We start from the raw sequence: 24,618 nt of genomic DNA on the forward strand, positions 1-24,618 counted from the left end.
ATCTATATATGTGGTGCTGAGGAATTGAACCCAGGATTTCATGCATGCAAGACAAGCACTCTACCACTAAGCTACACTCCCAGCCCTATTTATTCCTTTTTTTAATTTAAATTTTATTGTAAAGGTGATATACAGAGGGGTGACAGTTATGTAAGTCAGGAAATTAGCATTTTGCTTTCTCAACACACTTCTAACTCATGGGAGGTAGACTTTCAGTGTGGCTTTGACTTGCATTTCCTTCATAGCTAAAAATGTTAATCATTCTTCATGTATCTATTAGCCATGTATATTTCTTCTGACAACTGTTCAGCTCAATTGCTCATTTATTAATTGGATTATTTACTCTCTTGCTTTTTTATAAAGTTTTTTGCATATTCTAGATATTAATCCTCTATCTTTTGAATAGCTAGTGAAGATTTTTCTCTCAACTGGTGTATATTGTCTTTTGGTTCTGGTAATTGTTTCTTTGGCTATGAGACTTTGATGAAGTCTCATTTTATCAGTTCTTGTTCTTGTCTTCTGGGCAATTGGAATCTTATTCAGAACATAATTACCTTTGCTTAACTTCCAGAGTTTGCTCTATGATTTCCCATAGATCTAAAGTTTCAGGTCTTACTTTGAGTTCTTTTAACCCTCATGCCAGTAATTTTGTCAGAAGTGTGTCACAGCAAATTCTTATTCAAAGCTGGCAATTATACCCAGCGGAGACATGACCCAAATGCTAGGCGCACCATTGTGGAGCTGAGTCTTTTTCTTAGTTCATCCAAGCAATGGCTTAGATTATTCCACAGGGCCAAAGACATTTCTTTTCTTCTTTTTTTTTTTTTTGCCAGTCCTGGGGCTTGGACTCAGGGCCTGAGCACTGTCCCTGGCTTCCTTTTGTTCAAGGCTAGCACTCTACCACTTGAGCCACAGCGCCACTTCTGGCTTTTCCTATATATGTGGTGCTGGGGAATTGAACTCAGGGCTTCATGTATTGAGGCAAACACTCTACCACTAGGCCATATTCCCAGCTCCCTGAAGACATTTCTAATCATGTCAGGAGCAAGACTGTTCCAACTCCACACCTGGTTCGAGCTGGAAGTGGAGCTCACTGGCACAGCCCCACCAAGCCAGAGGCCCCGGGTTCAAGCCCCAGTACCCCCCACCCCATCCAACATGCTTTGTGCACTATTGTGGAAAGAAGCCTTTAGTTTGAAGTTTATCTTTTTATTCATAGGTATCAAAGTCTGTCTGTATGTATTTTCACTAAAAACTTGTAAAAGCTAGAGTTTTCTGAAACTATTAGGATAGAGTTCAGGTTGCTAGGAATTTTTGACTTCTTATTTAACAAAGATATAGTTTGTACCATTTTTATCTTAAATTTGTCTTGTTGCTCCTTCCCCCTCCCCCCACCCCCAGTCCTGGGGATTGAACTCAGGGCCTGAGCACTGTCCCTAAGCTCCTTTTGCTCAAGGCTAGCACTCTACCACTTGAGCCACAGTGCCACTTCTGGCCCTTTCTGTTTCTGTGGTGCTGAGGAATCGAACCCAGCGCTTCCTGTATAGGCAAGCACTCTACTGCTAAGCCACATTTCCAGCCTGCCTTGTTTTGTTTTTGTTTTTAACCAGTCCTGGGACTTGAACTCAGGGCCTGGGCACTATCTCTGAGCCTCTTCGTGCTCAAAGACTAGCTCTTTACCACAGTACCACTTCCTGCTTTTTCTGAGTATTTAATTGGAGTCATAAACTTTTCTGCCCAGCTTGGCTTCAACCTGCAATCCTCAGATCTCAGCCTCCTAAGTAGCTAGGATGACAGGCGTGAGCCGCCAGTGCCCAGCCTTGTTGCTCTTTTGTGTGTGTGTCTGTTGGACAGGGTTTCACTTTGCAGGCCAGGTTAGGCTTGAGCCCTGGTCTTCCTGCCTCAGTCTCTGGAGTGCTGAGATTATAGACATAGCCACAGTGTTCCTGACCATGAGCAGAGCTTTTCTATTAGTTGGAAGATTCAAAACCAAATTACTCCCATGTTTCCACGACATAGAAATCTCCACAGTAATTTATGATGGAGCTTTTTGGTCTTCTTTGCTTTTGTTATTATTTTATTTTATTTTTTGCCAGTCCTGGGGCTTGAGCTCAGGGCCTGAGCACTGTCCCTGGCTTCTCTTTTTTGTCTTCTTGTGCTGCTCCTGGGACTTGAGCTCAGGGCATGAGCACTGTCCCTGAGTTCTCTTGTTACTCAAGGCTAGCTCTCTATTGCCTGAACTGCAGATGTACTTCAGGCTGTTTTGGTTTGGTTTGGTTGCTGGGTCAGTAGACCAGGTGCCCAGGGGTCGTGTCAAACTCCAATCCTCAGATCTCAACTTCCTGAGTAGTTAGGATGACAGGTATGAGCCACTGGCTGCCCAGCTTTTGTTATTTCAGTGCTGGGGGGTTGAACTCAGAGCCTTGCACTTGCTAGTCAAGTGCGTGTCCACTGAGCTAACCCCACAACCCCTAACTTCTGTTTCCCTTTGGGTTTCTGTATGCGTGAGCCTCTCCCTGGGATCTACGCTGAGACCAATCTGCAGTTTCTTCAGGCTCCGCCCCGGTGAGGAGAGCGAGACTGGGAGGCTTTCATGGTATTTATTTAAAGAGAGGGCAGGAAATGCACCGGGGCCCAGTGTGGGTGTGCCACCCTGGCTGTCTAAACCAGGAGGCACGTGGCACCGTGTATGGCCACACAGTGCAAGGTGGAGTTTGCTAGTGGAACTTGGAGAACACTGACTCACAAGTCACTGTGTAATCACGAGTCACTCTTCTGCCTGGTGTCTCCTCTGTCAAATCGGGATATATAAAATTGTTGGCTGTGGGGTTTGAACTGGGAGCCTGGGCACTGTCCCTGAGCTCTTTGTGCTCAAAGCAAGTGCTCTACCACGTTGAGCTACAGCGCCACCGCTGGTTCGTTGGATCTAAGAGTCTGTTGAACATCCCTGCCTGGACTGGCTTTGAACCGCAATCCTCAGATCTCAGCTCCGAGTAGCTAGGAGAGCAGGTGAGCCCCCAACTCGTGGGTAGACATCTCCTTTCACTGGATGGGAGGAAATTCACAACGTCACCACCCACTATTGTGGTAGCGCTGAGAGGATGTATACCCTTAGGTATTGCACGGAGGGCTGGGCACTCTGCCCCCCCCCCCCCCCACCGCCAGCCTCAGTACACGGTTAAACAGCTAAGAGAGACTTTCAGGCTTTAGGTGCTGGAGGCTCATTCCTATAATTCTAGTTACTTAGGAGTCTGAGTCCTGAGGAGTGTTATATGAGGTCAGCCCAGGCAAGAAAGTTCATGGCACTTTTTTTTTTTTTTTTGGCCAGTCTTGGGGCTTGAACTCAGGGCCTGGGCACTGTCCCTGAACTTCTTTTGCTCAACGCTAGCACTCTACCACTTGAGCCACAGCGTCACTTCCAGCTTTACTCTGTGTATGTGGTACTGAGGAATTGAACCCAGGGCTTCATGAATGCTAGGCAAGCCCTCTACCACTGAGCCACCATCTCAGCCTCTATGGTAACTTTATCTTCAATTTATTACCAAAAAAAGAGCTGGACGTAGAGCTGTGGCTCAACTGATAGAATGTTAGCCTTGAACTTGGAAGCTCAAGGACAGTGCTCAGGTCATGAGTTCAACCCCCAGAGCAAGAACAACAACAAGACTTTTGAGTCAGGCGACTGAAGTTAATGTCTGTAATCCTAGCTACTGGGGAGGCTGAGACCTGAGGATCGCAGTTCCAAAGCTGGGCCCTGCAGAAAAGTTCCCGTGAGCCTCTTATCTTAATGAACCACTCAGAAATTCGGAGGTGGAGCTGTGTCTCAACTGGTACCTTGAGTACAAAGCTCTGGGACAGCATTCAGGCCCTGAGTTCAAGCCCCACACCTGACAGGAAAAATACTTTTGTTCCCATTCTTTCTTTCATAGTAAGTAGATTATCTGGCTCCACAGCCACAAGCCCTATGACATTCTGGAGCACACCAGCAGAGCAGAGCAAGCACAGTCCCCCCCCCCCCCACCAATGTTGGCTCTCTCCCCTGCCCTCCTCCCCCCTTCTCTCTCTCTCTCCTCTCCACCCCTTTTCTGACTGGCTTCCCAAACCTCCCTTTGTAGTTTTCTATAAAACAAGCCATAAGGGATTCATTAATAATGAACAAAAATCACAGCTGAGTACAACACTTCAGAAGGCAACGGGATTTAAAATCAACTTGGGGAAGTAGTTTTTAGGGGAAGAAAATAACACGGAGGAAGGAAAATGTGATGTTTCATCTCCTTAAAAATACAAAGCAGGCTGGGACTATGGCTTAGCATTAGAGTGCTTGCCTAGCATGCATAAAGCCCTGGGTTTGATACCTCAGATAAAGCACCAGAAGTGGCGCTGTGGCTCAAGTGGTAGAGCGCTAGCCTTGAGCAAAGGAAGCCAGGGACAGTGCTCAGGCCGAGTCCCAAGCCCCAGGACTGGCAAAAAAAGAAAAAGAGCACTTAGTTTGAAAACTTTTGGAGGTTGTGTTTTGCCAGTCCTAGGGCTTGAACTCAGGGTCCAGGGGCTGTTCCTGAGCAAAAGAAGCTCAAGGCTAGCACTCTACCACTTGAGCCACAGTGCCACTTGTGACTTTATCTGTTTACGTGGTGCTGAGGAATCGAACCCGGAGCTTCCTGCATGCTAGGCGAGCACTCTACCACTACCATTCCTAGCCCACCAGTCCATCATCTTTATTGTACCTTATCCTGTCTCTTTCCTGCTTCCCTCACAGCCCTGGGCCCCAGAAGCCTGGGGGCCATCATGGTGTTCCTAGTGCATGCATGGTCGCCCCATGCTCCCAAGTCTAGGCATGCCATCCGTGCGGCCATCCACTGAGGGATGCCTGGAGACATGAGGGCCACCACCTCGGCCCAGGGGCGGGCAAAGCACCTGGCAGTCACCAGTCCCCGCCACTCCCAAGGCAGCCAGGAATCCAGCCTGGCACTTTCCTGCCCCCTGGTGGTGACAGAGCCCACTAGCAGGCCTGAGGAGGCCTGGTCAGCCCTGGGTGGGTGGAGATAACAGCCCCCAGGTGGAGGTGAGTGGAAAGTGGATCCACACGGGGCAGATGGACACTTGCCGTGGGCCGCCATCTCCCTCCTGCGGGCTGTTCAGGGTCTGGTAATGCTCCAAGTAGATGCTTGTGTGGTCAGTGGGCCAGAGGAACATTGGTGAAGTTTGGCAAACAGAATACTCTACCGCTAAGAATGCCCTAATGGTAAAGTGCTCACCTTGTATCCATGAAGCCCTGGGTTCGATTCTCCAGCACCACATAGATAGAAAACGGCCAGAGGTGGCGCTGTGGCTCAAGTGGCAGAGTGCTAGCCTTGAGCGGGAAGAAGCCAGGGACAGTGCTCAGGCCGAGTTCAGGCCCCAGGACTGGCACACAAAACAAAACAAAACAAAAAAAAAACACCAAGAAAGAAAAAAGAAATATTGGCCAGGTCATGGTAACAGGAGCCATGCACCAGTACTCCTGTAATTCAAGCTACTCAGGAGACTGAGATTTGGGGCTCATGGTCCAAAGCCAGCTTAAGCAAGAAAGTCTATGAGACTCTTATCCCCAATGAACCAGCAAAAGGCCAGAAGTGGAGCTGTGGCTCAAGTGGCAGGACCCCAGCCTTGAGTGAACAAGCCCAAGTGAGAGCCTGAGGCCCTGAGTTCCAGCTCAAGTACACAGACACATACGCACACACACACATATATACATACACAATGTGCATGTGCGCGCACACACACACAGCCATTCCTGGCCATGCACACTTGTTTTTCCTCTTACACAGGTAACGCATGTTCATCATAGAAAAATGCCACGTTACTCTTTATTGAACACCAGCGCCAGCACCAGCCTCCTCTCCAGGCGCGGGGGCACGGGGGCTCGGGGCTCCTTCCCCGGCCGGCCGGGTGCAGTGGAAGCCTGGCGCCCGCTGCTGTCAGGGCCAGCACCTTCCTCGGTGCCTGGACGGCGGGCTCAGGTGTGCTTGTACTCCTGCTCACAGTAGCCTACGCTGATGGGCTGGGCCTGGACGCCTCGCCTGCACGGGACACACAGGCAGCAAGGTGAGCCCCACCTGTCCCACAGTAGTGAACCCCAAAAGGGCACCAGTACACCAAAACCACAGGAACAGCACCCCCTTTCTACTGTTTGTTTCTGCACCCCAACCCCAAGTAGACACTATTAAAAAAAAAAAAAAGAGGTAGAGCTGGGCACTGGTGGCTCACGCCTGTTGTGCTAGCTACTCAGGAGGCTGAGATCTGATTGATGACTGTGGTTCGAAGCCAGCCTGGGCAGGAAATGCCGTGAGACTCCTATCTCCAATAAACCACTCAAAAAAAAGCCGGAAGGGGCCCTGTGGCTTCAGTGATAAGAGTTTTCTCCTTGAATAAAAGCAGCTCAGAGACGGCGCCCAGGTGCAGAGATCAAGCCCCATGACCAGAAAAAAAAAAAGAAGAGGTAGATGTGGAACTGGAGGCGTTGCCCAAGTGCTAGAGCGCTAGCCTTACAAGAAAAGGCTGAGCAAGAACACAGGCAGCAATTCAAGCCCCAGTGTGGGCACAAAAAAACTACAACATCAAAACCCCAGAGTGGCCGAGGCCCGCAGGGTGCCCGGTGCCCTGAGCCCCTGAACCCCCTGCCCTGTTCCTGGCTCTCACAGGGGGCGGGGGGGGGGCAGTGGGGACCTGGAGTCGCCCCTTCCATGCCCTGGGCATGAGGCCGTGCTCGTCAAAAGCAGATCAACGTCTCTTCCTTATCCCAATAAGCAGTGCTCTCGGGGGTCACACAGCATGGAGTAGGCTGCCCCGCCTCCCGCCCCACGCTGCGGGGGAAATGACCGTGCCCCACGGGCATCTCAATGGGGCCTGGGCCTCCAGGGAGCCCCCGGAAGTGGATCTCATTCCCCTCCCATGCCCTAGCGACTCCGGGTGAAGCACTTCACCTCTCCGGGCTCGCCTCTCACCTGCCTCAGGAGCTGGGGCACAAACCAATGAGGCGGAGCTCGCCCGGGGGCTGGGCGCTGGGCTCGGTTCCTCCTGGGGAAGGGGTCCCGCCCCCCCCCCCACAGCCCGCTCACCTCAGCAGCTCGCAGCGAAAGTGGGACAAACGTCTGTAGGCGAAGTTCAGGCCAACTGTAAAGTTGCTACTCCACAGCCTTTCGGCAATAGCAGCGGCCCTGGGCCTGGACGGGGGGGGGGCAGGGGGAGGGCGCGTTGCAGGCTGAACACCCACAGGCCACCCCACTTTGTGCAGGCCCGGGCCAGCCAGGCCCAGGGAGGGAACTGGTGCTTCATTCAGAGCACCAGCTCAGCTCCGGCTTCTTTGAAAGGACAGTGACCTCTCTGGATGACAGGGGATCACCGGGGACCGGGACTGACAGCAGGGGTGGCTGTCCGTCGAGGGTAAGGCCCGCCCAGGCCACCCTGGCCCACAGACGGGGAGGGCTCACAGTCTAACGGACGTGGCCCTCCCGGTAGGGGTTTGCGGGAGGCAGCAGGGGGAAGGCCCAGCCCAGCGGAGCTCCGTCCCTCTCTCAGCCCAGCCCGCTGGCCCTGCCTTGCCGCCCAGCGCCCTCTTACCAGAGCCTGGGGACCAGGTTTGTGCTGTCCACGTACTCTCCCCACATGCAGGCCTCCCCCCCAATCACCAGGTCCTTCTGCTCTTTGGTACCTGAGGGAAACCAAGAGGCTTGTGGGTGTGGGGGGAGACTCAATGCCTCAATCGCCCCCCCCACCCCAGACGCCCTCCCCTTCTCTGCATCACCCCACTTCCTGACCCGCCCCCACCTTCGAACGCCAGGGGCTCCACCGAGTACATTTCCTTCCAGTCAGGGCCGTAAGTGATGCGGTTCAGGTACCAGGGGGCAGAGAGCAGGGCCCGGAAGCCAGCCTTGGTGATCTGCTCCATCTCCTTTAAGTACCCCACGGGCATCTCTTCCCGCCACACCTGAATGATGGTGTCTGGCCGCACCTGTCACGAAAGGTCGAGGGACAGTAATGGCATAGAGCTGAGGAAGTTCTCAGGCCAAGGGCTGCAGCCTGCCCCGGTCCCCAGGGGCAAAGGATACCCCAGCGACTCCAGCTCAGGCCTGGGGCAGGGCCAAGGTCCTGGGCCCGAGGGGAGCTGCCTGCTGAGACCATCCCCAGGGCCCCGCAGCCTCCCGGGCCACTGCAGGACAGGAATGCTGGCTGGAAGCAGGAGACAAGCAGTGGGACCCAGGGCCAAGAGTCTAGATGTTTCTTGAGGTGGGGTGGGGGCTGGGACCTTACTGATGGACAAAGAAGGCAGACAACCTATCTCCCCAGGCCCCCAGGAGCCAGGCTCATGACTCAGGAATCCCTCGGAACCGTGATTCCTTCTCAGTGTGGAAAGACAGACACTGGCACCTATATCTGGGCGCTCACACTTGTGTGGGGTGTGTGTGTGTGTGTGTGCACGTGTGTGCACGCACATGCTGTTCCTGGCCTTGACCTCAGTGCCTGGGTACTGTCCTCGAGATTTTTTCCCACACAGCTAGAGCTATACTGCTTGAGCCACAGCTCCACTCGTGGCTTTTTGGTACTTTATAGGAGACAGAGAGTCCCGTGGCCTTTCCTGCCTGTTAGGCTTGGAACTGTGATCCTCAGATCTCGGCCTCCTGAGTGGGCCACCGCACCCCAACTCTGTGGCTTTTCTTGCGGGGGAAATGGAGAGATGGCTGCAGGTGCTCTGACTACCAAAGCCTGGCAAGAGACAGCTGGAGACACCACAGGGACCCTGGCCCCCCACCCCCACGCACCTTGACTTTGTTATCAAACACTTCCTGCCACACCACGTAGCCCTTGTTATAAGAAGAGACTATGTCCAGCAGCCTGGAGAGGAGAGGAGCGTCAAGACAGGGTCTGCCCGGCCCAGCCAGGCTCTGCGCTGCGTGCCAGTGCTCTGCGGTGCCGCCCGGCCGGGGGGCCGAGACCTCACCGGGCAGTCGCTTCCCCGGGGCTGGGACCTGAAAGAACAGGACAGAGAGAGCCTTCGGGGGCCCGGAGAGTGGGCGAGCAGGGCCTGACTGAGACTCCACTGGAGGTGACCCCCAATGCACCCCCGCCCCTTGCCTTCCTCACTTCTGGATGTAGTAGGACTCCAGCTGTTTGAAGTCATCAAAGTCCTTCTTCTTCATGAAGGCCTGGATATCGGGGTTGGACCTCCTGAATCCCGAGGAAAAAAAAAAAGGAAGATGGGTTCCCTCACCCCCTTCAACACCCAGAGAGTCCCCGCTGGCTTCTGCAACTGCCCCTTTCCAGGAAAAGCCAACAGCGCTGAGGGTCTGGGCTATCCCACCCGGGGAAGGCCCGGTCGAGTGGAGCTGCAGGCAGGGCGGGCGGGGTGCGCAGGGCAGTGGTCCTCAGAGCGCATGTGCCAAGCCTGAGGGGGCCTCTGTGTACCGGTGCCCGCTTCTTGAGGCCCTTCTGCCTTCTGGGGCTTGAACTCAGGGCCTAATGCTGTTGGTTTGCTTGCTCAGTGGGCTCTCTACTACTTGAACCATGCCTCCAGGCCTGCTTTTTTGCTCGTTATTTTGGAGACAGAATCTCATGGACTTTTCTCCCTGGGCTGGCTGTTAACTATAATCCCCTAGGTCTTAACCCTCTGAGTAGCTACAATTACATGCATGAGCCACCAAAACCTGGCCACTCCGCCTCTTTTGAGATCACTAGGTCTGAGGGGTTTGCGATCTGTGAGTTAATACTAGATACTGCCCTCCATTAGCTTTGAATTCTGAGGCTGACACTTGGATGAGGCCACGTGTTTATTTAGATATTGTTCATGTATGCTAGTACTGGAGCTTGAACTCAGGGCTTTGAGCTCCTGCTTAGCTTTTTCATTCAAGGCTGGCACTCTACCACTTCAGCCATCCCTCCACATCCAGCTTTCTGGAGTGAATTAGACACGTCTGTCCAGGCTAGTCTCGACCCCTGATCCTCAGATCTCAGCCTCCTGAGTAGCTAGGATTCCAGGCGTGAGCCACCAGCACCTGCCTTGATCACATTATTTTAAGCCTCTATCAGCAGGACCTACTTTTTCTCTATCCCCCAAATTTCCCAAGACAATTCTGAGCTCAGAGCTAAATATCTCAGAGACAGGAGGTGGGGGGGAGAGGGCCTCCGCTGTCAGGAGCCTCGCTAACATCACACAGGGTCCCCTCGGGGCTGGGACAGGCCGGTGTGCCGCAGATTCTCTACTCTGGGAAGGGCGGGAGGTGCATACCAGCAGGTGAAATCAACCTCGTCTCCTCCCAGGTGAAGGTAAAAATCTGGGAAGACGGCGCTGACTTCCAAGAAGAACGTGCTCATGAACTCATAGGTGTTGTTGAGAATGGGGTTCACCGGTCCATAGGTGCCAGAGGGCAGAGCGCCGGAGTAGCAGGGAGTCAGTAGTCCTGGGATACCTATGTTCACAGAGAGGCCACACGCGTGTCACCCATACACAGACCCCAGCCCACACCCTGGACCACCCAGGGCAAGTCATACAAAGCAAGACAACATCCCGTGCACTCACATCTGAAGCTTACGGGCACCTGTTTAGTCACAAATACAAATACGTCCACTATTGGACGGAGCCGGTCACAGGCAGGTAACTGCCAGTGCAGACCCACCGTGACACACTGCTCTGCAACGGTGCTCCCGGCGGAGCCAACTGGCCCCATCTTTCCTGGTGGGGCCCCCATCACCCCGATGTTCTACCCTCCCCAGAGGGCATCTCCCGAGCTCAGGGCCCTTCCCAGCTCAGGCTGAGACCAGGTAGCACCTCTGCCTATGTTTCTTTAGCCAGCAGTGGTGACTGAATACTGAGCTTCCTGCTTGTTTAGGCAGATGCTCTACCCCTCGAGTCACATCCACTAGTCCCCCAAAATCTTTTTTTTTCCCCCTTGGTGCTGTTCCTAGGGCTTGAACTCAGGACCCAGATGCTTCTTTGCTCAAGCTGGAGCTCTACCACTTGGGCCACAGCTCCACTTCTGGCTTTTTGGTGGTGAACTGGAGATTAAGAGCCTCAAGGACTTTGCTGCCAGGGCTGGCTCTGAACTCTATGACCCTCCGATCTCAATCTCCTGAGTAGCTAGGATGATCATGGTGAGGCACCAGCACCCAGCCTCAATCTTCCTTTTGTAAGCCTTGAGCTTTAGGGTTCAGCCTGGGGTGCTCACTCTGGGGTGGAGGCCATACAGGAGTGACCCTCTGGGGCTACCCTGAATTTCCTTTTTCAGATTCTACCTCGGGGGTCACCCTAGGACGCAGCAGTCTGTATGGGCCTCGGAGAAGAATCTGCTCGTACTTCAACAGCACGACGTGACTCTTCCTTCAAGTTGCTCTGAGAACCATCAGTAAACTCCCTCCAGTGTGGGGCACCATTCTTACCTGGTCCCCAGGACAAAGTGTGGCCCGGGGTGTCAAACTCCGCCAGCACGCGGATCCCCCGCAGCCTCGCGTACTCGATGACCTCCTTCACGTCGTGCGCTGTGTAGATGTGCGTGACGGGGTTGTAGGATCCCTGAAAGGCCCACGATGCCCTTCAGACGTGAGGTCCTGATGCTCACGATGCCCCCAGGACTCCCCAGGCATCTGAACACTGGTACACAGCCCCAGTGGCGTGGGGCCTGTCTTGAAGGCTCTCTGCTGTCATTCCCCACTGGCCAACATGTCTAGTGTCATCTGAGCAGGGGTCAGGGCAGTGAGGCAAACGAGGCGGGAAGTGCACAGAATACATGCCAACCACCAGGGGCGGGAACTATCTCCTGAAGGTCACAGAGCGGATGAGTCGCCGAGGCTGGACCTGAAACCAAGTGCCGTGGCTCTAGAGCCTGTCACCCACCCCCCCCCCCACCCCGCTGGTGGGTCGGCCTAAGTTGGAAGCCCCCATCCTGGCCAGTGGGGCAAATGCCTACCTTCCGGGTAAGCTCTGGGAACGTGAAGCTCTCGTATGGGAAGGAGGGGTCGTCGACCAGGTGCCAGTGAAAGACGTTGAATTTATTGTATGCCATGACATCCTGCAGGTCAGAGCACATCCCATGAACCCATCACAGACAGCCCCATGGGGGGCAGGCTGGCTCCACGCACCCCACAAAGCTCAACCTGCTGCCCCCTGCAGGGAAGGGCTCACGGGGGCCATGGCGCCCTCCCATCAGCCTGGCGAGCCGGGAGGACTGTCCAGAAGTGGGGTGTCTTGTTCAGATCAATTCTGGCCCCACCATGAGGAGAGTGAAAAGACCAACACTTCTTCCAGCCCTTGGAGTTTATCCAACTTGAGGCATTCTGGGAACTCATTGCCCATGACTCATGAAGTTCAGAAGCCAGCCAGGCACCTGTGGCTCAAGTCTGGATTCCCAGCTACTCAGGAGGCTGAGATCTGAGGATTGCAGTTCAAAGCCAGCTCGGGCAGGAAAGTCTGTGGGATTCTTATCTCCAATATAACCAGCAAAAAAAGCCAGAAGAGGAGCTGTGGCTCAAGTAGTAGAGTGTTAGCCTTGAAATAAAGCTCAGGGACAGCAACCAGGCTCTGTGTTCAAGCCCTAGGAGTGACTCATGCACATGCGCACCCGTATGCACATGCACACATATACACTTTCAGATAACCCTTTGGGCTCCACTATGGAAACAAAGGGAAAGGCAGATAGGCGTCAGATTAATAGCCAATGGAGAAAACTGCACATCAAACTCAAGTTAGTTAATCCCCCAGCAAGGCTTTGAACATAGTTTTCCTCCAACCCTATCCAATCTCAACTTAGCACTGCCTGAAGAAAGAAGCCAAGTTTCAAAATACTTTCTAAGCAGGACACCGGTGGCTCACGCCTGTAATCTTAGCCACCTAGGAGGCTGAGATCTGAGGACCGTGTTTCAAAGTCAATGAGGGCAGGAAAGTCCACGAGACTTTTATCACCAACTAATCATCAAAAAGTCAGAAGTGGCATCATGGCTCAATATGGTACAGTGCTAGCCTTCAGTAAAAGATCTCAGGGTCAGTGCTCAGGTGCTGAGTTCAAGCCCCACAACTGACAAAACAAAAAAAACGTCATATGCACCTGTGCAAACAGCCAGAAGACTGGACCACAGCAGCTAGCTGGACAGGGTTAGGTGTGAGTTACACACATTCTCTATTCTCCCACTTCTGGCTTCTTCTACATAGGTGGTGCTGAGGAATGGAACCCAGGGCTTCATGTATACGAGGCAAGCGCTCTACCACTAGGCCACATTCCCAGCCCTCTGTTTTTGAGGAACATGGAACTTGATCTATTCCATGTGTCCTTCACCCCGGAACCCCATGAGAAGGAGGCCTAAGGCCTGGGTACCAGAGTGTCCAGGATGGTAGCCAAAGGCAGGTAATGGCGCGAGGTGTCCAGCAGCAAGCCCCGGTGAGGGAAGCGGGGGAAGTCCTCGACGCTCGTCTTATTGATAAAGAACTGTGGGGAGCAACCGTTGCATACATGAGGATTCAGGGTAAGGATGAGGAAGAAACTCTCCCAAGGCCTCTGAAAAGCCACTCCATGAGATTCTGTAGTGTATCCGTCCCTAACCCTCCCCTACCAATCGCTGCAACCAAGACTAAGAAGCACCACCCACCTGGAGGGTATAATATAGTTTCTGGACCAGTGACACGTGTAGCGGTAAAGCAACGTGGCAGCCAGGTCATTATGAAATGATTCAGGAGAGCAGCCTTACGGTGACTCCAAACAGAGCAGATCTACTGAGCCATTCCTCCACTCACATCTGCCCTTGACTGCTGGGGCTATCGAAAGCCACCAGAACTCTGTCAAAAGCAAATCAAGATTTCCCCCAGGATCCTTGGCACCTTCCGGACCTCTGGAGAATACCCCAGAGATTAAAAAGGAGCACTTACCACCAGGTGCCCGTGGCTCATGCCTGCCACCCTTGCTACTCAGAAGGCTGAGACAGGAGGATCATGGTTCAAAGCCAACCCAGGGAAGAAAAGTCCCTGAGACTTACTTCCAACAAACCACCAGAAAAGTGGCAAGTGGAGCTGTGGCTCAAGCGGTAGAACACTAGCCTTGAGCACAAAAGCTCAGGATGGTACCTAGGCCCCGAGTTCAAGCTCCAGAACCAGCACCCTCCCCCCCCCCCAAAAAAAAAGAAAGCAAAGAAAAAGAGCCCTCTTGGGGGCCCACACTCACCGTGCCCTCAGCAGATTTCCAAACAAGCTGGCTGAAAGTCTCCAGACCTGTGGGAAGTGGAGAGGCAGAGGGAAAACTCAGGGATGGGGGCATGCATTCATCTGCCAGGTTCTCCGTGGGGTCAAGCACGGTGTGTAAGCACACAATGAACACGAGGAGGTCCGACGCATGAAGGGGACACCAGGAAGCCCGTCTCCATGGTTACCTTGGGAGGCGGTCCTTGCAAGGAGGGGACTAACTCACCCCACACACTAACTTAACCTGCCCCCCACCCCCTTATCTTTGTTTCCTGAACCTTGAATTTACAAAAACATCCAGAAGAGAATGTGAAGAATCCGGGTACCAGTGCTCATGCCTGTAATCCTGGCTACTCAGGAGGCTGAGGTCTAAGGATCATGATTTGAAGTCAGGCAAGAAAGCCTGTGAGATTCTTATCTCTGATTAACCACCACAAAACCAGAAGTGGAGTTATGGCTCAAGTAGGAGAGCGCTAGCCTTGAGTAAAAAGCTCAGAGACAGCATCCAGGACCCATGAGTTCAAGCCCCAGGATGTGCACAAAATAAATAAATAAATAAAAATTTTAAAACACACCCCACAGATGGTGAGGTGTGTGCTTCTGGGGCACAATGTAGAGAAAAGAAAAGGAGGGGCTGGGGATATAGCCTAGTGGCAAGAGTGCCTGCCTCGGATACACGAGGCCCTAGGTTCGATTCCCCAGCACCACATATACAGAAAACGGCCAGAAGCGGCGCTGTGGCTCAGGTGGCAGAGTGCTAGCCTTGAGCGGGAAGAAGCCAGGGACAGTGCTTAGGCCCTGAGTCCAAGGCCCAGGACTGGCCAAAAAAAAAAAAAAAGAAAAAAAGAAAAGGAAACCTGCACGGTTTCAGGGCTTCGGTGGATGGAACTAACCAGGAGCAAAGGGAACCCAGGAAGGGCCAGTCTACTGATCTTCCCTTCTCCCAGACTCAACTGTGATCTGCAAAGGAATGTCCCAGAGCCTGAGGCCATCACTGAACCTAAACTGACCAGGAGTGACCAGGGGGCACCACTGTTCATCTTTGGGGTTCAAGGAGACACCAGGCCCACCCCACCCACACGGCCTCTTAAAGAGGCCAGCAAGGCCCACATGCCCACGCCACCTAGTACAGAGTGGAACACACCCTCAACACTGGGGGTCAGGCATGGTGAAAAGCGTGACAGTGACCCAGCTAGAGTATACTCATAAACTGCTTAGTTAAATGGCAACTCCTTTGTATAATTTTTTTAAATCCCCTAATTTCAAAATTAAAAAAAAAATCCACGAGGCCTTATTTGTCCAATCAGAGCCGAGTCCAAAGCATACCACTGGTGCACTCTGACCCAAGCACCTGAGCTCCTGACTAAGGGGCACCCGCGCAGAAGCTGTGGCAGGGCCCCGAGGGGAGCGTGGGTGCGGAGTCCCCACATGACAGGAGGGGTGGCATGATGACACACTGAATCAAGGTGCTGAGCTCTGGAGACTTGTCCTCATCTTGTCACCAGCAGAGGTTTGGGCAAGAAGTAGCAGAGACCTGTGACCGAGCCTCTATTTAAGAGCTCCATCCCTCTCCAGCCAAGCGGAAGAGGGGTGCAGCTTATCATCTGTTCCAGAAAGAAAAGGACACCACTTAACTTTAAAAAAAAAAACATACGCATCAGGGCTGGGGATATAGCCTAGTGGCAAGAGTGCCTGCCTCGGATACACGAGGCCCTAGGTTCGATTCCCCAGCACCACATATACAGAAAACGGCCAGAAGCGGCACTGTGGCTCAAGTGGCAGAGTGCTAGCCTTGAGCGGGAAGAAGCCAGGGACAGTGCTCAGGCCCTGAGTCCAAGGCCCAGGACTGGCCAAAAAAAAAAAACAAACAAACAAACAAAAACATACGCATCAGGCTGGGAATATGGCCTAGTGGTAAAGTGCTCGCCTCCTATACATGAAGCCCTGGGTTCGATTCCTCAGCACCACATATAATTGATAAAAGCCAGAAGTGGAGCTGTGGCTCAAGTGGTAGAGTGCTAGCCAGGGACAGTGCTCAGGCCCTGAGTCCACCCCCCCAGGACTGGCAACAAAAACAAAACAAATAAACAAAAAAACATGCACGTCACCAGGTGCCAGTGGCTCCCACCTGTCATCCCAGCTACTCAGGAGGCTGAGATGTGATGATGATTCCAGATGAAAGCCAGCCTGGGCAGACACATACAAGGGACTCTTATCTTCCATTAAGCACCAAGAAGCCAAAAGAGGAGCAGGTGTGGATCAAGTGGCAGAAAACCAGCCTAGAGCTGGGAACATTCCCTACCTTGAGTTCAAGTCCCAATACGGGCGCATACAAAAATATATTTATTGATTTCTATGATCCAGTTTTCCTCTTCCCCTCTTTCCTTGAGAGACAGGATCGCAGGCTCCTTGAGCCCTTGCACCCGGGTGGTTCTCCTCTCTCAGCCTCTCCAGTAGCTGAGACTCCGGGCACGCACTACTGGGCCTGACTTAGGATTTCTTTGTAAAGGCTTCCTGCTGGCTGGGCTGAGCACGAGCTGGACAGGCAGGTGTGTGGCAGCCACCAGCCCCTCCCCAGCTCCCTGTGCCCTGTGTTGCCAAGAAAGCCAGGCCTGCCAACATCTGGGCACAGCAGTTTGGGGATGGGGACTCTCCACCTGGTCTCCTTAGTGAAGAAGGCCACCGTGAGTGGGAGTCTATGCCAGGCCCCCAATCCTGTCTTCCTACCCCACCAATACCAACTGTCCCTCATCATCTCCATCCCCACCCCACCCCGTTACCTCTAAGAGCTCCCCAGACGGTCTTAGACTCCAGTAAACACTGTTCGTCATTTATGATCAGGGTGTCTGAAATGATAAAAAAAAAACAACAAAAAACCCAAACACCTCATTTGTTTAGTTGTTTACTCTGACTCTAGACGAGATATTTTATAGAATCCTTGGAGTTAAAACCCCCAGCAAGATCACATTAAAAGAATAAATAGCCCAGTGCTTGTGGATCAGGCTTGTAATCTTAGCTACTCAAGACTGAGATCTGAGAATCAGGGTTCAAAGCCAGCCAAAGCGGAAAAGTCTGTGAGATACTTATCTCCAATTAACCACCAGAAAACCCAGAAATAGAGCTGTGGCTCAAAGTGGTAAAGGACTGACACAAAGATAGAAAGACAGACAGATGACAGATAGAGCAGTGGATGATAGATGCATACATACAGAGATGAAGCATAGATACAGAGATAGATAAAATAGAAATCTTTCTATCCCCAAGCCAGCAGCTGACAGGTGGTGGTCAGTCAGCCTGGTGGCTCCCCAGGCCTGAAAGACTAGAACAGAGGACTGGTACTTTAGTCATCCACCTTGTAGGTCAGTTTCCCCACCAGAAACACAAGGTCCCATCAGCCTTTAGCAGGAAACTATGGCCATCCCATTAGCAGAGGGCCAAACAGCAGTGGCTTGGGCCAAGACATCTCTTCCCAGCTCTGGGCAGATGCCTGCTCTGTAGGCGAGAGCCCAGGGCAGTACTTACATTTCTCCTCGGACTCCAAAGTAGGGAACTCATTGCAGCTCGCTGTGGCCACCGACACAACCAACATGTTCTTCTCCAAGGCATGCCGGTTTCCTGCAAGGACGAGAGAAAGTCAGAGTGGCTGCCCTGCCCCTGGCAGCAAGGCGGGAAGCCCGGGCCCCTCGAAAAGTCCCAAGGCATAGCCCCCAGTGTGCATGCTGCACGGGAAGGGCTCTCTCACCTGCTCCCCCTCAGACTTATAAAACTGGGGAGCAGAACACTTGCAGTGCTGGTTTGCAATGAGATGACAGCAGGCGCCCTGAAATGCATGTCCCTTTCATCAAGAAAAGGCCTCAGCTGCACTGTGTGTTTGCTCTGACGTAACTGAGGCATGGTTTTTTCTTTGGGGGGGAGGGGATTTTTCTCTCTGGTGTTGGAGCTGATGCTTGAACTCATGGCCCCACACTCTCACTTGGCCTTTACACTCAAAGTGGATGTTCTACCACTTGAGCCACAGCTCCACATCTGCCATTTTGGTGATTCGCTGGAGGTCAGAGTTTCAACAGACATTTTCTGCCCAGGCTGCCTCTGAGCCATGATCCTCAGATCTATTTCCCAATCAGCTAGGGATTACAGGCATGGGCCAGGCCTGGTGTACATTCTCATATAAGCTTCCCATCCAATGACCACCGGTATCCCAGTCGGCAACTAAGGTAAGACAGCGCTTTGAGAGGCAATGCTCAGAGCTTGGCCACCAGGAGTACACCCCCCGCCCCTTCCTACCCAACAGATTCTCTTCTAACCAAGGAACATTCCTGCGGAACCTCAGGAAGCTGCCCAGCATAGCCTATATAGATGAACATAGCCTGTGGACCCCAGGGCACGCATAGCAGGCTCCCCATGCCAAAATCCCCAGGCAGGCTTCTTCCCACCTGGCCCTCTGTGACTTCCGGGCTGGTCTGAGTTTAGTTCTCCAGGCCTGAAAGAACCCCCTGACTGCTCTCAGTGAGACCAAAATGGCTGCTTGGCTTTGGCTGCTGGATTCAGAGGCTTGAACATGATTCCAGAGGGAAGGTACGGGGAAGCGGGAAAACAGGGAGGACACTGGGTCATCTCCCAGGAGGAAACCAGTCACGGCTTGGGATTCCTGCCTCCACGGTGCCATGCAGAGGCCAGAAGAGCCTCCTCTACTTACACCCACACCCATGCCAGCCCGCATGGACGTGACGTGCACCGTGAACCTGGCTGGGACAGCAGGACCGGGAAGCCTCAGGAAGCCAGGAGTGCCCAGGGAAAATCAGGAAAGGCTAGTCTGACTCTGACTCTGCTGCTGGCCTTGGGTTCTGAGGCCTCCATTTCCTCTCTTGTGGGGTGGGACCACATTCTGGCTACCAGAAGCACAGGACAGACAGACAGACAAGGTACTCCACTGACCCACTGAGGACCAGGCCTTCCAACTTCTACAGATGCCTCTTTTTTTTTTGGCCAGTCCTGGGCTTGGACTCAGGGCCTGAGCACTGTCCCTGGCTTGTTTTTGCTCAAGGCTAGCACTCTGCCACTTGAGCCACAGTGCCACTTCTGGCCATTTTCTATATATGTGGTGCTGGGGAATCGAACCCAGGACTTCATGTTTACAAGATGAGTACTCTTGCCACTAAGATGCCTGCTTTTTTCTAAACCTGTTCTCTTTCGGTTTACTGAAAGGTATCGGTGCCTGTGCGTGTGTATGTGCCAGTGCTAGGGCTTGAACTCAGGGTCTTATACTCTGTTTTTGTTTGCCAGTCCTGGAGCTTAAGCTCAGGGCCTGAGCTCTGTCCCTGGCTTCCTTTTGTTCAAGGCTAACACTCTAACAGCACCACTTCCGGCTTTTTCTGTGTATGTGGTATTGAGGAATGGAACCCGGGGGCCTCATGCATGCTAGGTAAGCACTCTACCACTAAACCACATTCCCAGCTCCCCTGTGTAAGATCCACCCCTGGGAGGGCTCCATGCAGATGCCCGCTACCTGTTTAAGTCTATGCACAGTACTTGTGTTACCTAGGTAACTGGCATACCTGGAGACAGTTACCTCCCCCTTCTCTGAGGTCACATCCAATCCACCTGGACATATCCCCTGCCTTTTCCTACACAATCCGGCTCAACCTGAGTTCCCACTCTCTTTCCTTTTCTCTCGTTCTCTTTCTCACCTTTTCTCTTCTTCCTTCCCGTCTCCCCATGCCTCCAGATTTTGTGGGCTGCAGTTTGCTCTCCCCCCAATAAACTCTTCTCCCTCTGAACCATGTGGCGGGTTTCCTTTCCTGAGAACCTTACACCCTGCAGATTATTTTACAGATGGAGTCTAGTGAACTTCACTAGCCCGTGTTTCTTTAGATCTCAGCCTCCTGAGTAACTAGGATTATATGATGAGCTACTGGTACCTGGCTCTTTTCAGTTTTCTTTTTCTTTTTTGTGGTGCTGGGGATCAAACTCAGGGCTTTGCCCATGCTAGGCAAGCAGTATGTCATTGAACTGTACCCCCAGCTCCCTGTTTTATTTTTAAAAGTTCTTTTCTCTATTGTATCGTCCTTTGAAGTTTACAAAGACATTTATAGCTATTGCATAATTATTTTATTATCCCCAGAAGTGCCTGGAATATAGACATATTAAAAAACAAACATGAAAGAAATGGAGGGACTGGGTTGGGAATGTGGCTTAGAGATAGAGTTCTTGCCTAGCATTCATGAAGCCCTGGGTCCCATTCCTTAGTACCACATAAACAAGAAAAGGCACAAGTGGTGCTGTGGCTCAAGTGGTAGAGTGCTAGCCTCGAGTGAAAGAGGCTCAGTGACAGTGCCCAGGCCCTGAGTTCAAACCCCAAGACTGACAAGAGGAGGAGGGAGAGGAGGAGGAGGAGGAGGAGAAGCAGCAGCAGCAAAATGAACTCCAAGAGAAGGAAACGAGAGGATTTTATTGTTATGTTTAATGTACTAGGTGAACTTCCTTTGGCGTACCCCATGTGGTTACTGTGTATGATTTTGACACTGGATATTGTATATATAAATTTTAATTAAAAAAAGAAGAAATGGAGGGACAAAGAGTGAACAAATGCAGCAGTGGCAGGCACTAAACACTAAATGAACTACATAACTTGTAGGTGGGATGGGAGGGAAAAACTAGGAGAGTATGAAGGAAGAGGTGACAACATCCAAAAAGCGTAAGGTCCGCCCCCTGGGAGGGCTCCATGCAGATGCCCCCGCCTGTCTAAAGTCCCCACCCAGTACCTGTGTTACCTAGGTAACTGGAGTCTCACCTGGCCACACCTCTGCCCCTGCCCTAGATAAGGCAGGGGCTGGCCATTAGCCGTGGGTTACCCCTTCTCTCTGGCCATGCATTATCTTAGCCAAAGGTCAGCAGTTCAGGAATAAACTTTTCTCTCTCGCCTGAATACTGCGTGGTGTTCTCCTTTATCGGCTACCTAGTTTAATAAGCATAACAATTTAAACAAGCAATAAACATTTTCTGGCTGACTGGTGACTAAATCACATTCCAGAACCTTCTTTCTCCATCATATATACCATTTTCTGGTACAATAGCCAAAGTACTGTTATGCCAAGTCGTGAAACGACCACCAAGAAGGCCACTGAGACTCAGACATTCCGAAATGCAAAAGCAAGGCGAGGCTTTATTCAAGTGGGCCGCAGCCCAGGCCTCGTCCTACCCACCGACACAGCGGAGGTTAGGAGGAAGCCTGGAGCTGTGATTGCACAGGGCTTATAAAGGCAAAAAACAAAGTTACAGCCATCAGGTGTTCAAGCAAGATTAGGACACAGGTACAAATCTGATTGGCTCAGGGCTCAAGACATTCTGGGGATGGTTAGAGTTAAGCATTCCCAGGCGGTTAGAGTTCTTGACCGGCTGGGCCCTAAAAAGCTTGCCCTGGTTTTGCTCATCGTTTAAACACACAACAAAACGGAGGCTGCCTGAAAATGTCAGTTCAAGCAGGCAACCATAATAATCCTAAAACAACCTCCTTTCTTGTTTTCAAAACAATCAATTTAAGGGCACTCTCCTCCCCAGCAGGAATGTACTTTCTCTTTCCCAGGGGGAAAGTTAAAGGGGACTTAGATGAAGGATCAGATAAGAGGGGAAAGTTCTTCACCTTCTGGCTTATCTGTTTCTCTCCAGCATTCCCCAGAGGCAATTTGAAAGCAACAAGTCTAGGAGTACAGAAGTCTTACAGCAGAGTTGTCATAATAATTGAGATCTTGTGACTCTCATGTGGCCTTCCTCTTTTTTCTTTTTCCAAGGAAGGCAGACTTGAAAGGATGTGTCCCGGCCATCCCAGAGGACCATGCCGAGATAATCACAGACGGGAGAAGGCTCATAAGGAGGTTTATTAGTGGGGCCATAGTTCCCACGGAGAGTGAGCTACATGGCATCTGCACCTTATCCAGGTGGCAGCTTCTCTCTCTGGGAGTAAAGGGGAAGTAGGTAGGAAGTAAGTAGGAGTGGCTCCTTAGGTATGGGTGGATCTGGGGGCTAGTGGGAGGAGCTGAGGACCAGAGGCTAGGGAAATGCTAACAAGACTTATGCTCCAATCTGGGGCTTGTAATATAATCCTAAACAAAACCTAAAAGTAACCCATTAACAGTTATCTGTCGGGTCTAGCCTTGAGCAAAAAGAAGACAGGGACAGTGCTCAGGCCTTGAGTCCAAGCCCAGGACTGGCCAAAACAAACAAACAAAACACAGTTATCTGTCTAACCATAATCACCACCTATGCCGCAGGCAGTTGTAGGAGACAAGGCCGGAGTACTTTTAAGGGATTCAAATTACGATCAACTGTGCCAAGTTAGGAACTCAATCATGTATCAAAGATGACCCACGTCTAATAGTGATGGTGGCCCCCTAGAAGGATACAGATACTAGTAGTAATCTCTCTTCCATTCCTGAATCAATGGGCCAAGAAGGAGGTAGGATTGCTCTGTTCAGGAACACCCCAAATAACTTAAGAGATCCGCACCTGAACACTTTCTCAAGCCTTGGTCCTCCCTTTCCCTCAGCCTTCATCGGGTATCCCACATAGGAGGCCTGAACCCTGGCACCCCGCCCAACTTCCTGCATCACCTAGTTCAGCTAGCTGTATCCTCAGGCCTCATTTTTCCTGCCGCTGGAAGGGAGCTCGTTCCACTGTCCTGGGGGTTCACGGTTTTAAACGTGGACGGACCACTCTGCACCCTAGACTTTGGGGGTACTTTTTGCACAGCTTTTCCTTCCTTGTCTCGCCAATTTTGAGGTTTTAATGTCGTCTTCTCACTTGGACGTGCACAGTTAGGTTCAACAGCCTGGCAGGTGGAGGACATCTATGCAGCCTAGGGAAAGGATCCCAGACAGGCCGCTGAGAGGTCGGCTCAGAGAAGGGGGACGGCCTCCGCTCCGCCTGGGAGGCTTGAGGCTGGGGCTGGGGGGTGGGGGGGGAGGATGGAAGCGCAGCTGCACAGCGGGGCAGGAGAAAGGGGCGTGGTGGTCAGCGGGGGGTCGGTCTCCAGGCGGCTCTCCCAGGGCCGGGCACCGAGGCGGTGGGTGGGACCCACCTGAGTGGTTGGGACGAGGCCACGAGCCGGAACCGAAGAGCAGGTTGCGGTAGCGTTGGAAGGCCTCGTCGAGGATGACGCAGCCGGGCTGCGCGGCCGAACTGCTATGGTACCGGAACTGGAAGTTGTTGGGGTACAGGGTGTAGCGCCGGTAGTGGGTCTGGATGTATTGGGGCCAGGGCCACAGGGCCGCCCCGCGACCCGCGGTCGCTGCCGCCAGCAGCAGCGAAAACCAAAGGCCGGAGGCTGCCATGGCCTCTCTCACAGCGCCGCCCGAGTCACGTGAGGCCCTGGTCAGGTGAGCGGGGCGGCCCACGTGACAACGGGCGGACACGTGACCCGCGGCAGGGCCTGCTCCGGAAGCGCTGGAGCTGGGGGGCGGGACCGGGGCGGGTGATAGGGGCGTGGTTGCGACGGGGGGCGGGGCTATGCGTGAGTGACAGGAGGCTCCCTGAGTGGCTCTGAGTTCAGGCCTCAGGATTAGCGCACACACGTACACAACATTTTGGGGACAATATTTCAAATATATTTATATATTATATTACATATATTATACATATTTTTTTTTGCCAGTCCTAGGGCTTGAACTCAAGGCCTGAGCACTGTGTCCCTGGCTTCTTTTTGCTCAAGGCTAGCACTCTGCCACTTGAGCCACAGCGCCACTTCTGGATTTTTCTGTTTATGTGGTACTGAGGAATCGAACCCAGGGCTTCATGCATGCAGGGCAAGCACTCTACCACTAAGCCATATTCCCAGCCCCTCAAATATATTATTTCAGTCATTCCTTCTCCAACCTGTATATCAACCAGAAACCTAATAACTACAATAGGCTTAACAAAATCATGATCCAAATGATAGCACAGACAGAATAGGAATGGTTTAAATGAGTAGGGATTTTTTTTAAGTTGTTTGCTTAGTGTGTGCAGGTTTCGATCCCTAACACCACCAAATTTAAGCAATCAATTAATTTAGAAATATTTGTTGGGGGCTGGGGATATAGCCTAGTGGCAAGAGTGCCTGCCTCGGATACAGGAGGCCCTAGGTTCGATTCCCCAGCACCACATATACAGAAAATGGCCAGAAGTGGCGCTGTGGCTCAAGTGGCGGAGTGCTAGCCTTGAGCGGGAAGAAGCCAGGGACAGTGCTCAGGCCCTGAGTCCAAGGCCCAGGACTGGCCAAAAAAAAAAAGAAATATTTGTTGGGCTGGGAATGTGGCTTAGTAGTAGAGTGCTAGCCTAACATGTCTGAAGCCTTGGGTTCGATTCCTCAGTACCACATACACAGAAAACTTGATAAATGGATGCCAGAAAGGGCTGAATATCTCGTTTTATTATCGACTTGTGATTTACAGCTT

At 52.3% G+C, this 24,618-nt stretch overlaps 1 protein-coding gene across 2 annotated transcripts; it reads right to left on the minus strand.

Moving 5' to 3' along the window:
* Positions 1 to 5,814: 5,814 nt before the first annotated feature.
* On the minus strand, positions 5,815 to 23,557 carry Hexa (hexosaminidase subunit alpha). 2 transcript variants are annotated; one of them, XM_048369542.1, is made up of 14 exons: positions 23,265 to 23,557; positions 17,714 to 17,806; positions 16,972 to 17,037; positions 14,175 to 14,221; positions 13,335 to 13,445; positions 11,934 to 12,035; positions 11,407 to 11,539; positions 10,259 to 10,439; positions 9,118 to 9,201; positions 8,796 to 8,868; positions 7,804 to 7,987; positions 7,597 to 7,687; positions 7,095 to 7,199; positions 5,815 to 6,056 (listed from the first exon to the last, which is right to left on the minus strand). In XM_048369542.1, exons 1-14 carry the CDS (start codon positions 23,515 to 23,517, stop codon positions 5,993 to 5,995), a joined length of 1,587 nt encoding a protein of 528 aa, XP_048225499.1. In that variant the 5' UTR covers positions 23,518 to 23,557; the 3' UTR covers positions 5,815 to 5,992. The 2 variants fall into 2 exon arrangements, with proteins under 2 accessions (XP_048225499.1, XP_048225497.1); XM_048369540.1 differs by having other exon boundaries at positions 7,597 to 7,705.
* Positions 23,558 to 24,618: the final 1,061 nt, after the last annotated feature.

The sequence above is a fragment of the Perognathus longimembris genome, chromosome 20 (genome assembly GCF_023159225.1).
Source record: "Perognathus longimembris pacificus isolate PPM17 chromosome 20, ASM2315922v1, whole genome shotgun sequence".
NCBI lineage: Eukaryota > Metazoa > Chordata > Mammalia > Rodentia > Heteromyidae > Perognathus > Perognathus longimembris.

Bases quoted from the DNA above. Each gene is read 5' to 3' on its own strand.
- Hexa (XM_048369540.1), bottom strand. From the start codon at position 23,517: ATGGCAGCCTCCGGCCTTTGGTTTTCGCTGCTGCTGGCGGCAGCGACC. The intron at 14,222-16,971 runs GTAACGGGGTGG...CACTTCCCACAG, and splicing joins CGTCTGGGGAGCTCTTAGAG to GTCTGGAGACTTTCAGCCAG. The intron at 8,869-9,117 runs GTGAGGAAGGCA...TCTCCTCTCCAG, and splicing joins GAGTCCTACTACATCCAGAA to GCTGCTGGACATAGTCTCTT.